This window comes from Lepus europaeus, chromosome 3 (genome assembly GCF_033115175.1).
Source record: "Lepus europaeus isolate LE1 chromosome 3, mLepTim1.pri, whole genome shotgun sequence".
NCBI lineage: Eukaryota > Metazoa > Chordata > Mammalia > Lagomorpha > Leporidae > Lepus > Lepus europaeus.
The window spans coordinates 6,576,187-6,590,352 of record NC_084829.1 but is presented as its reverse complement, the minus strand read 5'-3'; the positions used below and the strand labels follow the sequence as shown (position 1 = coordinate 6,590,352).

The window sequence follows — 14,166 nt, the reverse complement described above, 5'->3', positions numbered from 1 at the left end:
AACCTGGTGGGGCCGCCGGGTCAAGGAGGGAGCTCCTGCTCACGTGCTGTGCAAGTGACCCGATTTGGACCTTATAACTAAGGAACCTTTCAGAGGTCAGGTGAAACTCAGCAGCACAGAAAACCTGCTCAGGCAGATGTGGACACGACCCAGTGCCTCAGGGAGAAGAGCAGATGCTGACGGCAAGTTTGAAGCATGGTGAGCAGGTGCCATGGTAACCTGCACCCACATGCCCCCAGGGGTGGGCCAGCTTCTGTACAGACCACCCACAGTCCTCCACAGATTGCCTGAGATGGGACTAGCCCCCACCCCATCCACCAACTACCCTACATAGGAGACTGTCGGGTGTGTGAAACTGGCCTCCTTAGGGCATGAGCGGGAAGGCTCCTACTGAGCTTGCTGTTCTTATTGACAGGGAAATAACCCTTGTGTTTTCTTTCTTTGTTTTTAAAGTTAAATGATTAATTTGAGAGGCACAGAGAGAGACAGAGAGTAGCCTTGCACTTTCAAGGACACTGATCCCATCCCTGAGGGCTCTACCCTCATGACCCAATCACTGCTCAACACCCCACTTTCCAGTGTCATCACCTTGGCTGCGAGGGTTTCAATACTGGAGTGCTAAGGGACGCACACCACCCTCCCTCACTCTGCATCTCTTGTTAATGCCTATTTTTCTTCCAGCTGCATGTATTTCTGTGACCTGCCTCCCATCCTGGTGTACTAGAGGCAGCATAGAATCAAGCACGTTGGGGGGGGGGGAGGCATTTGTTGCAGGTGTGTGTTGGGGGGGTCCCTGGACTTTTTGTGGCTCTGGGCATTGTCTTGTGATTTCACTAAAGAAAGACCCCAAGTGGGATTAAGATGGCGGAGTAAGGAGGGAGCTTACCGCACCAGTCTAGGAGAAGATAGTTCAAAAAAAGTGGAGAGAGTGCAATCTCAGGGAAGAGTTAGGGAGGAAACAACAGAGGAAGCTCCACGCAGGTTGGAAGGACAGAGCAGACCTACGTAGAGGGTGTAGACACACACAAATCAGGAGCCCAGCAGCTGAGAGCCTCTACACATGCTTTGTAGAGTGAGGTCAGATCAGACTGCAGCATCCCAAGCTACTGGCGAAAAGCTTCAGGGAAAGCCTGGAGGGAATCTGGCTTGGAGTCCTGTGGGGGACAGTGTACCTGCCAAACTAGAGGAGGAAAAAAGGGAGGGGGCACGTTTCTCCCTGATCACCCTGCAATGGCATCCTGTAACAAGCTGATAGAGTGGGTGCCATTCTGAACATACATAACAGCTACATCCGCTCATGTCCATGCCCAGTAACCAGCCAAGCAGAGACCCCTGACTCTGGTGGAGAGAACTGAGAGGGGGCTGGGTGCTCATGACTGTGGAACAGAGCTCCCTGGCCACACCCACAATAGGCATCTAGGTATTCCCTGAAAGCAGACACTCCACTAATCCACACAGACATAGTCCAAAGACACAGCAAAAAACCAAAGAAACCGGCGGTATCTCCACAAATGCCAATTCAAGAAATAAGAATAAGGAACCCAACATGATGCCCCCTAAAGAATACAACACTTCAGTACTAGATTGTGAAGATGAAGTTTGAAGAAATGCCAGAAATGGAATCCAAAAAAATTGATCATAGGATTAATTAGAAGAAATCAGAAGCAAATGCACAAACTAACGAAATCCATATATGACATGAAAGAAAATGTCTCCCACAAAATTGAGATCTTAAAAACAAAACAAAATGAAATCTTGGAAGTGAACAATTTAATAGAACAAATAAAAAATGCAGTGTAAAGCCTTAACAACATAATCAGTGAAGCAGAAGAAAGAATATCTGATGTAGAAGACAAATCACAGGAAATTATGTCAGACAAAAAAACAAGAAGAAATTAGAAAACTAAAATACACAGTGGGAATCTATAGGATAATATCAAATAACCCAACATACAGGTTTTAGGAGTTCCTGAAAGTGTGGAAAGAGAGGATTAGAAAGCCTTTTTAGTGAAATAATAACAGAAAATTTCCCTAACTTGGAGAAAGAAAGGGACATCCAACTCCAGGAAGCACAGAGAACTCCTAATAGACAGGACCAGAAAAGATCTTCACCGTGACACATTGTAATCAAACTCTCCACAGTTAAACAGAAAGAAAAGATTCTAAAATGTGCATGAGAGAAACACCAGATTACTTTCAGAGGATCTCCAGTTAGACTCGCAGTTGACTTCTCATCAGAAACCCTATAGGCTAGGAGAGAATAGTGAGATATAGTCCAAGTCTTAAGAAGAAAAACTGTTAACCCAGAATACTATATCCTGCAAAACTATCATTTATGAATGAAGGTGAAATAAAAACCTTCTGTAACAAACAGAAATTGAAAGGATTTGTTATCACCCATCCATCCGTGCAAAAGATGCTTAAGGATGTAATGCACACAGAAACATGGTTATCACTATTAAAGGAGGTAAAGGAAGAAAATCTCCCAGTAAAAGTACAAAGGAAATCCAAAGTAAAAAATAGGAATATTTATGGAAAAATGGCAGAGAAAATTCCTTACTTATCAATAGTCACCTTGAATGTAAATGGCCTCATCTCTTCAGTTAAAAGACACATACAGGCTGAATGGATTAAAAAACAAAACCCATTTATTTGCTGCCTACAAGAAACACATCTCACCAACAAAGTGCATGCAGACTGAAAGTGAAAGGATGGAAAAAGGGAGTCTATGATAACAGAAACCAAAAAAGAGCTGGTGTAGCCATCCTAATATCAGACAAAATAGACTTTAACACAAAAACTGTTAAAAGAGACAAGGGCACTATGCAATGATTAAGGGATCAATTCAACTAGAAGATATGACTATTATAAATGTATATGCACCTAATTACAGGGCACCTGGCTATTTAAAAGAAATGTTAAGTGATCTAAAGGGAGGCATAGACTCCAATATAGTAGTAATGGGGGACTTCAGTACCCCACTTTCAGCAATGGACAGATCAACCAGACAGAAAATCAGCAAGGAAACAACAGAAGTAATCAACACTATAGACCAAATGGACCTAACAGATATCTACAGAACTTTTCATCCCACAGCTGTAGAATAGACATTCTTCTCACCAGTGATGGAACTTTCTTTAGGATTGACCATGTGCTAGTCCATAAAGCAAGTCTAGGCAAATTCAAAGAAATCAAAATCATACAATGGATCTTAGACCACAAATGGAATGAAGCTACGAATCAGCAACTCAGGAATTTCTAGAACATATGCAAATACATGGAGACTAAACAGCACACTCTTGAATGAACAGTAGGTCATTCAAGAAATCAAAATAGAAATCAAAAACTTTCTGGAAACAAATGAAGACGACAGAACAACATACCAAACCTATGGGATATAGCAAAAGCAATGTTAAGAGGAAAGTTTATAGCAATTGGTGCCTACATCAAAAAATTGGAAAGGCACCAAATAAATGAGCTATCAGTGCATCTCAAGGATCTAGAAAAACAACAGCAGGTGAAACCCAAAACTAGTAGGAGAAAAAAATAATTAAAATTAGAGAATAAAACAAAATTGCAAAAGATCAGCAAAATGAAGAGCTGGTTTTTGAAAAAAATAAAATTTACACACCACTGCCCAACTAACCAAAAAAAAAAGGAGAGAGAAGACCCAAATTAATAAAATTAGAGATGAAAAAGGAACTGTAACATGAGACACCACAGAAATAAAAAGAATCATCAGAAATTACTACAAAGAGCTGTATTGACAACAAACTGGGAAACCTAGAGGAAATGGATAGATTCCTGGACACATACAACCTATCTAAATTGAGCCATGAAGACACAGAAAACCTAAACAAACCCATTACCAAGACAGAAACCTGGAAGAAATTGTTAGATTCCTGGACACATACAACCTACCTAAATTGAGCCATGAAGACATAGAAAACCTAACCAGACCCACAAGCAAGACAGAAATTGAATTAGTAATAAAGACCCAACAAAGAAAAGACCAGGCTGATGGCTTCACTGCTGAATTCTACCAGACATTTAAAGAAGAAGTAACTCCAAGTCTTCTCAAGCTAATCAAAACAACTGAAAGGGAGGTACCCCTCATACTTCTTTCTTTGAAACCAGTATCACGTTAATTCCTAAACTTGGAAAAACACAACAGAGAAAGAGAACTTCAGTCCAACTTCCCTGATGAAAATTTTATGATGACGCAAAAATCCTCAGCAAAATACTAGCCAATCAAATCCAACAACACATCAGAAAGATCTTTTATCTGGACCAAGTCGGATTTATCCCTGGTATGCAGGGATGGTTCAACATTCGCAAATCAATCAATGTGATAGTTCACATTAACAAATTGAAGAACAAAACCATGTAATTATCTCAATACATGCAGAGAAAGCATTTGATAAAATACAACACCCCTCCATGACGAAAACTCTAAGTAAATTGAGTATAGAAGGAACAATCCTCAACATAATCAAGGCAATTTATAACAAACCCACAGCCAGCATCCTAGTGAATGGGGAAAAGTTGGAAGCATTCCCACGGAGATCTGGGACCAGACAAGAGTGCCTACTATCACCATTGCTATTCAATATAGTCCTGGAAGTTTTAGCCAGAGCCATTAGGCAAGAAAAAGAAATCAGAGTTACAGATATGACATGATTCTATATAGAGAGGATCCAAAAGACTCCAAAAAAGACTATTAGAACTCACAGAGGAGTTTGGTAAAGTAGCAAGATATAAAATCAATACACAAAAATCAACAGTCTTTGTATATATAAACAATGCCATGGCTGAGAAAGAACTTCTAAGATCAATCCCATTCATAATAGCTAAAAAAATCAAGTATTTTAGAATAAATTTAACCAACGATATCAAAGATCTCTACAATAGAATTAAAATATATTAAAGAAAGAAATAGAAGAAAATACAAAAAATTGAAAAAAATCTTCCATGTTCATGAATTTGAAGAATCAATATAATGAAAATGTCCATACTTCTGCGAACAGTTTACAGATTCAGTGAGATACCAATCAAAATACCAAGGACATTCTTCTCAGATATAGAAAAAATAATGCTGAAATTCATATGGAAACATAGGAGACCTCCAAATAGTGAAAGCAATCTTATACAACAAAAACAAAGCTGGAAGCATCACAATACCAGATTTCAAGGCATACTAAAGGGCAGTTATAATCAGAACAACCTGATACTGGTACAGAAACAGATAGATAGACCAGTGGAACAGAATAGAAACACCAGAAATCCAAGCATCTACAACCAACTTACATTTGACAAGGGAGCTAAAATCAGCCTCTGGAGCAAGGACAGTCTCTTCAACAAATGGTGCTCATAAAATTGGATTTCCACATGTAGAGGTATGAAGCAAGACCCCTACTTTCACCTTACACAAAAATCCACTCAAATGGATTAAAGACCTAAATCTACAACCCAATAACCATCAAATTATTAGAGAACATTGGGGAAACATTGCAAGATATTGGCACAGGCAAAGACTTTTTGCTGAAGACCCCAGAGGCACAAGCAATCAAATCCAAAATTAACAACTGGGATTACATCAAATTGAGAAGCTCCTGTACTGCAAACAAACAAACAAACAAAACAACAACAACAACAAGAAAAAAACACTCAGCAAAGTGAAGAGGCAACTGACAAAATGGGAGAAATTATTTGCAAACAATTCAACTGTTAAAGGATTAATAGCCAGAATATAATAAAGAGGTCAAGAAACTCAAAAACAACAGAACAAACAACCCAGTGAAGAAATGGGCAAACTATTTAAACAGGCATTTTTCAAAAGAGGGGATCCAAATGGCCAACAGACACATGAAAAAAGGCTCAGGATCACTAGCTGTCAGGCAAATGCAAACTAAATCCACAATGAGGTTTCACCTCACCCCATTTAGAATGGCTTTAATACAGAAATCGACAAACAACAAATTCTGGCAAGGATGTGGTGAAAAAGATACCCTAATACACTGTTGGTGGGAATGTAAACTGGTACCGCCATTATGGAAGACAGTGTGGAAATACATCAGAAATCTGAATATAGACCTATATCATATGACCCAGCCATCCCACTCCTGGGAATTTACCCAAGAGAAATGAAATCAGCATATGAAAGAGTTATTTGCACCCCCATGCATATTACAGCTCAATTCACAATAGCTAAGACATGGAATCAACACAAATGCTGGTCAACTGAAGACTGGATAAAGAAATTATGGGATATGTACACCATGGAATACTACACAGTAGTAAAAAATGAAATTTGGTCATTTACAACAAAATGGATTAATTTGGGAAACATCATACTTAGTGAAATAAGCCAGTCCCAAAGGGACAAGTACCACATGTTCTCCCTGACCTGTGATAACCAGTAGAGCACCTAAAAGGCAATCTGTAGAAGTGAATTGACACTTTGAGAAGCATTGACTTGAACAGCCCTTGTCTTGACTGTTGAGGAACAGGATTTTTTTTATACAGTATTTGTTGAACTCTTTACTTAACATAGAGTTAAACATATGTGTATAAAGTCAATTGAAAAATGGATCTCAGTAAAACATGAGTAGGACTAAGGGGGGAGGGGTGGGGGGTTGGGAGTATGGGTGGGAGGTATGGATGAGAAGAATCATCATGTTCCTAAAGCTGCAATTATGAAGTGTATGAAGTTTGTAACTGTAAAGCTGTATAGTTCTGCATACATTCCTATGGACTTACTTCAAAGGGTACAGTTTAAAAACTTGCCATTGGACCCCAAATTTCCTTAAGCTGGGTTGTAAAAATATCATCTTAAGTGTTAAAGTGATCATATGGATAGGATTAAAGGTCTGGTAATAATAATAAATAGAGTCAAAAAGGAATGAATTCTCCAACATGGGAAGCAGTCCACTCAGCAGACTCATAATGACAACTGCTTTCAATAGCACTCTGACCTCAGAATCAGCCCTTCAGGCATTCTGATCTGGCTGAAAAACCCATGAGAGCATTTCAGGCATTGAAAGCCAAGGCACTGTGGCAAAAAATGTCCTACATGAAGGACTTCAGTGGGTGAGACCCCAGTGGAAATAAGTGGTCATCCAAGGAAGTACCTTTCTCTGAAGGGAGGTGAGAACTTCCACTTTTCCTATGGCCTTTTCTAAGTAATGACAGAGTCTGTGGACTCAAAAGGCTTCCTTAGCCTAGGCAGCTCATGTCAAGAGCCTCCGGTGATCACTGATGTCCTACATTAGAGTGTTAATTGTTAATAACACGAGTCACTGTGCACTAACTTCCCATGCAGGACCTGTATCTATGTGCCTGCAAAAGATGAATCATTCTTGGGTACTTCTTTAAATTTAATTAAATTTCTAAAAAAATGAAATTAACTTCAAGATTCAATGACTTTGAACAGCCCTGCCTCAGCTGTCGAGGAAGTTTTTTTGTTGTTGTTTTGCTTTATTTTCCATGCAAATTGTTGAACTCCTTACTTAATATAGAGTTGGTCTAATGTGTATAAAGTTAATCCAAAATAGATCTTAGTGGAGAATGGGACTAGGAATGGGAGAGGGAGGAGGAGGAGGGGTTGGAGTGTGGGTGGAGGGCAGCTATGGTGGGAAAATCACTATATTTCTAAAGTTGTACTTATGAAATGCATGAGGTCTCTAGTCCTTAAATAAAAGGTTCCTTTGGGAGGAAAAATAAATTTAAAAAAATAAGGACCCCTAAATTGCTTTTGCTTTTCCCCTCAGGCTGTCCCTTTTCCCACAGCTCTGATGGTTGGACAGGTTGGCACTTCTGCTTTTTCGGATTTTGCTCACTTCCTGGTCAGGGTTCAGAGCTCAGTACTCTGCACATGCTTCCTTCTTTCGTCTCAAGGGTGTTTGTACTGTCAGGTCTCCACCCCACAGCGCACTCAAATTACAGAGTGCGAGCAGAAGAGACAAATCCAGCACTGACGGGGACACAGTGGCCCTTCTGTTGGCAGATGACCTTCTCCGGAGCCTGGTGTGCACTGGACAAGCAGTGTTTGTGCAACACTATCAGTGTAAAGGCTAGGCCACCGCTCTCAGGAGCTGAGGCACAGCCCAACCAGGTGGAAGCTACAGGAACAAGCTGCTCTCCTTTTTGCTGACCCCACAGTGCACCAAAGATACCCCCTAATGTTAATTAAGGCTGTTGAGATGCTGCTAGCCCGGGGTCTAGGGTTTCTTTCCTAACTGATTGCTCGTCCTGGCTAGAAACCTTGTTTCCAGCCACAGAGAGCTTCCAGCTGGATGTCCAGGCTCTCACTCCCTGCCCTAGGAGTCTTTCCAAAATGCAGCCTCCTCAAGGCCAGAGGTTCGCAGCTCTTCCTTGGGGCTCAGTCCACATCTTCCACCTCATCTCTCATCCTCCTGTGTTCCCAGCCCTTCTGAAGTGTCCAGAGCTCTCAGCCTGCTCACGGCTCTGTCTCCCTGCTTTGCATATCCTGTGCCCTCTGCGCAGCCTCTCTTGCCCCCTCTCTTCCCGTTTTCCAGAAGGTCAGGGCAGGCGAGGGCCCGAGATGGGCTCTCTGTGCCGTCCTCGCCGAGGCAGCCTGGTGGTGGCAGCTGTACTGCGCCACTCTCCAGCTCATAGAGTGGCTAACTTAGATGCTTGAGTGGCAGCTCCTCTTCCCCTCCTACAGAACAGACGGGAATATCCCCCTCCCCCCAGAGTAGCAAAAATCTCAAGGTCCTGCCTTTTCACCAGCCAGCTCCGCTCATCTCCGCTTGGGATGTGAGCCTGAGCCTGGGCCCCTTCTTCCCACCAGGAACCTTGCTGTGGGATGAGCTGTGGCCCCCTAAATGCCTGTGTTGAAGTCCTACTCCCAGCACCTCAGAGTGTGTGTGTGTATTTGGACATTGGGCCTTCAAAGGGGTGATTAAGTTAAAAGGAAGTCACGAGATGGGCCTTAATCCAATCTTAATCAAAAACTGATTAAGACACAGACGGCAGCTCAGGTGACGACAAAGAGAGAAGGCAGCCATCCACAGCCAAGGAGAGGCCTGAGCAGCCGACCTAGCTGGTGGCTGGTGTTTGATGCAGTGGTTAATATGCCACATGCATGGGATGCCTGCATCACATCTGGGGTGCTCTGCTTCCAATTCCAGCTTCCTGCTAAAAGGTGCGCCCTGGGAAGAAGCAGTGGTGGCTCACACACTGGGGTCCCTGCCATCCACCCAGGAGATCTGGATTGAGGGTCCAGGTCCTGGTTTTAGCCTGGCCCACCCCTGGCTGTTGCCAGCATTTGGAGAGTGAACAAGCAGGTAGATAATCTCTGTCTCTTGTCTCCCTGCCTTGCACATAAATTTATTTTTTAAAACATTTATCTACTTATTTGAAAGGCAGACTTACAGAGAGGTGGAGAGAGATCTATCTTGCATCCACTGGTTCACTCCCCAAGTGGCCGCAATGGCTGTAGCTGCACCAATCCAAAGCTAGGAGCAGGGTGCAGGGGCCCAAGGACTTGGGCCATCTTCTGCTGCTTTCCCAGGCCATAGCAGAGAGCTGAATAGGAAGTGGAGCAGCCGGGACTCAAACCAGTGCCCACGTGGGATGCTGGCACTGCAGACAGCGGCTTTACCTGCTATGCCCCAGTGCCAGTCCCATAAATAAATATTGTTTTACAAAGAAAGAAACCAACCCAGTTGACAGCCTTCAGAACTGTAAGACAACACATTTCTGTGATTACGCCCCCTAGTGGATGGTGCTCTGGGAACACAAGCAGACTAAGCCATACCCAGGGGGTGGGTTCCGATGTCGGCTGATTAAGGCCACTCATAGATTCTGTTCATTGGCTTGCAATTCCCGTTGGCCCCTTGGAGCGGCCCACTGGGTAACAACCATGTCTCACCCACGTTTGGGATCTCTATCATCAGAGAAGCACTGGCATCGTGGCTGCACAGTCTTGGGGGGGGGGTGTATTGGAGACCTCTCGCCCTGATGTTCAGCTGGTGAGGGTCACCATTTGGGAGACTCATCGCTCACGCTGCTCTTTGGCCCTGTGGTATTATCAGCGAATTGCTCTATTTTAGTCTTACTGTGCTCTGTTGCTCTCTGCAACCCCAGTCTCCCAAGGGCCTTCAGTAACCGTGCAGGTCCACTGCAGGTAAAGAGAGTCTTCAGCCGCTGGTCCCTCCCCCCGACCCTCACCCACCCCAACCATATGCTTCTGCAGCTCCAGTCTGGGCCTTCATTTCCCCCATCAACGCCAATGGATATTTAGAAAAGACCTTACCACAACTCTGGTAGAACACCTCCAAGCCCCCGCTCCTGCAGGCCAGGTGTGTGGGCCAGGCTCCTCCAGGGCCCCCAAGCAACATGCAGACAAGGAGGGTAGCTGTGAAGCCCTTCATGGCGAGGGCATGTGTGTGACCAAAGGAAAAATAGCAGGCCTGATATAAAGTCGTGTAAGGTTCTTCCTCACCCTTCAAGAAAAGGGGTAGCAGGTTCAGTTTCACTTCTCGGATTCTAGACCCTGGGGAACCACGGGAGGAGTATGAGACCATCAGCGGGGGCGTTTGAATCATCAGCTTGAGGCTGGTGTCTGAATCTAGGGCTGAAGGTCAGAAAGCAGCGTGGTTAGTGTTTTGCAGATGGCAGAACGACACCTGGAATGTGGCAGGAGGACTTGGCCCTCTGGGCATGGTTCTGTCCCATCGCTGTGGCTCCATGGCTGGGGTGAGGGTTCTGGCAGTGGATTTCCAGTCGACCTTGATTTGGGAGCAGTAGCTGCGGTGTCTGGAGATAAGAGAAGAGCCCTGAGTCTGCAGTGTTTGGTTTCTGGGTTGGCCTTGGTGGACGGAGCCGCCAGGGTGGAAGGCAGGGGCTCCCTCTGAAGGCTCACTGAATTCTTGCGGTCCTTGGTGGGAATGATAACGTCACATCCCACTTGCTTTTCAGAGCCCAGACTCTGGCTTCCTCCCTTGGGCCTCTGTTTGCTGCTTCAGGATTTTTCAACCCTGACTCCCCACCCCCACCCAGGCTCCACCTTGCTGTATGAGAGCCAGAGTCAGTGCCAAGGCCAGCAGATCGTAGGAGTGACAGAGAACACCATTTCCCCTGGGAGGAAAAGCGCTCCTCATAGCTCACGGGGTAAAAACTCTTCTCTGATGGCTAAGTGAGAGTTAAAGTCACCTCAAAATGGTGTTTTATTCAGCACATTGAATTACTATGAAGATGGATCAATGTACTGAGTTTGCTGGTGGATGATTGGATTTCTTGGGAGACAGGGAATAGTCATTTGGGAAAGGGGTGGAGTCTGGATTCATTAAACCCATCGGTAAGGAAGTTCAGTGATGTGGGCTTGCAACCTTGGATTAGAAATGCAAATTGTGGGCAACACCCTAGACTGCCGAATCAGAAGCTCTGCAGGTGGGACCCAGCTCTGTTTTCGTAATCTCTCAGAGGAATCTGACCTAAGACTGAGGTTTTTTTTAAAAAGATGTATTTATTTATTTGAAAGTCAGAGTTACACAGAGAGAGGAGGAGAGCAGAGAGAGAGAGAGAGAGAGAGAGAGGTCTTCCATCCGCTGGTTCACTCCCCAGATGGCCACAATGGTTGGAACTGCGCTGATCTGAAGGCAGGAGCCAGGAGCTTCTTCCAGGTCTCTCACATGGGCACAGAGGCCCAAGGTCTTAGGCCATCTTCTACTGCTTTCTTAGTCCATAGCAGAGATTGGAGGTGGAGCAGCCGGGACTTGAACCGGCGCCCATATGGGATGCCGGCACTATAGGCAGTGGCTTTACTTGCTATGCCACAGCGCTGGCCCCAAGACCAAGTTTAAGAACCATTGGCTTTACAAAACCCAAGCTGAACATCAAGTCCCACGGGAGAAATGGGCAAGTTGCTCTAAGAGAAGGCACGTTAGTCCCATGCTATAACTTGGCTACAGTTTGTCCCCCGAAAGGTTCCTGTGTTGGAAACTTGGTGGATGATGTTGGGAGGTGGCATGGGGCCTTTAAAAGGTGGAGCCCCGTGGGAAATAACTAGGTCATTGAGATCTCTGCCTGAAGAAGGAATTGGCAGAGTTCTCAGGGGACCCTAGTTAGTTTCCACTGGAGGGAGGTTGTAAAAGGGCAAGTGTTTGTCCCCACTGCCCGGACTCCCATCTGGCCTTGCAATCCCTTCTCTGGCATGCACTTCTGTGCTGATGCCATCTGCCAGGCTGTACTGTAGCAGGACAGCCCTAGCAAGAGCCCGCACCGCACTTTTTATACTTTCCGCCTCCTAGACCATGAGCTAAAGAAAACCTCTTTTCTTGGAAGCTTATCCAGCCTCTGATAGTTTGCTATAACAGAGCAGGACTAACGCACCCCGCCTGGTCTGAGTGGGCGGTCACCAGCTGAGCTGTGAGACCTCAGGAGATGAGAATCTGACATTATGGTGAGAGCCACGGTGGAAGATTTGTAGCCATGGGGAGGTCCCAAGGCAGAACGCAGAGCTCTCCTTTGGGACAGTCGGGCACTTCAGGAGTCGTTGAGAGAATACTGAACGTGGAAGTGAGGGGAGTAAGTCACAGTGTGCCTGCATACCAGCAAAGGGACCAAGAGAGCAGAGCAGGGCCAGGCGTGAGGGCGGAGAGCTATGGGAAGCGCTCTCTCTCTCTCTGTCTCTTTAACAGATTTGTTTGCTTATTTGAAAGTCAGAAAGTCAGAGTTACAGAGAGAGAGAGTGAGAGAGAGAGAGAGAGAAGCAAGACAGAGTTCTTCCATCTGCTGGTCCACTCCCCAAATGGCGGCAATAGCCGGGGCTGGGCAAGGCCAAAGTCAGGAGCCAGGAGCTTCTTCCAGGTTTCACAGGTGAGTACAAGAGACCAAGGACTTGCGATATTTTCCACTGCCTCCCTAGGCGCATTAGCAGTGAGCTGGATCGGAGCGGAGCAGCCAGGACTTGAAGCAGCACCCGTATGGGATGCCGGCACTGCGGACAGCGGCTTAACCCGCTGTACCACAGAGCCGGCTCCGGGCAGCTGTCTTAGTTTGTCTTGCTTTAGTTTGTCCTGTTGTGGACACGTATTTCCACTGCTCTGGAGGTCGGGGAGTCCAAGATGAGGATGCAGGTTGGGACTGTCAGGGCTCACTCTCTGGCTCCTGGATGGCACCTCTTGCTGTCGTCACGTGGTGCAAGGTACAGGACAACTGCAGCCCCTTGACCCAAGTGTCCCTGCAGACCCCACCCCCTAAGCCCGTGACTTTGGAGGTCAGGATGCCAACAAATGAGCTTGGGAGGCGCAAGGTCATTCAGTCCATTGCAGAAACCCTGTCACCTGAGCACGGGGTCACAGACTTGGTGAAAGACAGGACTGACAATGAAAAGCACCACAGTCCAGGGACTGGCGTTTGGAAATATTTACTAAGGATGCTTCAGAGACCTGGTGGGCACTGTGACCTTGGGACAGTGGTTTTTAGGGGCTAGCATGGTGGCACAGTGGGTTAAGCCGCTGCCTGTGACACTCGTCCCGGCTGCTCCACTTCTGTCCCAGGTCCCTGCTAATGCACCTGCGAACGCAGCAGAAGATGGCCCAAGAGCTTGGGGCTCCGTCACCCATGTTGGGAACCTGGATGGAGTTCTAGGCTCCTGGCTTCAGCCTGGGCCAGCTCTGGCCACTTCAGTTACCTGGGGAGTGAGCCAGCGGATGGAAGATCTCTCCCTCCCTCTCTCTGTCATTCTGCCTTTCAAATAAATAAAATAAATCTTAGTGGTTTTCAGACTTGGTGGGCATTAGCACCCACTGCAGGGCTTGTTAAAGCTCACGCGCCTGGAAGCTTGTAGTTTCAACACACTCGCAGGCGAGGTCAATGTTGCTGGTCAGGGTCACGTTTTGAGAACCTTTGTTTTAGGTTATAGGGTATGGCTTGTTTTGTAATGAACATTAAACTTCTTAATAAGATGTTTTGTGATGGGACAAGTGCATTTTATATAAGAAGTAAAACAATCACATTAGAAGGGGCTGGCACTGTGGCGTAGCTGGTTAAGCTGCCACTTGGAGCACTGGCATCCCCTATGGGCTCCACTTTGAGTCCTGGCTGTTCCACTTCAGATCCAGCTGCCTGGGAAAGCAGTGGACGATGGCCCAAGTCCTGGGGCCCCTGCCACCCATGTGAGAGACCCAGAAGAAGCTC

At 45.6% G+C, this 14,166-nt stretch overlaps 1 protein-coding gene across 1 annotated transcript in view; it reads right to left on the bottom strand.

Annotated features, from left to right (window-relative positions):
* The window catches only part of LY86 (lymphocyte antigen 86), a 68,372-nt gene extending 57,921 nt beyond the window's left edge, over positions 1–10,451 (bottom strand). Inside the window, exon 1 of the mRNA XM_062187324.1 lies at positions 10,280–10,451. Within this exon, the coding sequence (XP_062043308.1) occupies positions 10,280–10,397 (118 nt within the window). The 5' untranslated portion in view covers positions 10,398–10,451. The remainder of the gene's footprint in view (positions 1–10,279) is intronic.
* Positions 10,452–14,166: the final 3,715 nt, after the last annotated feature.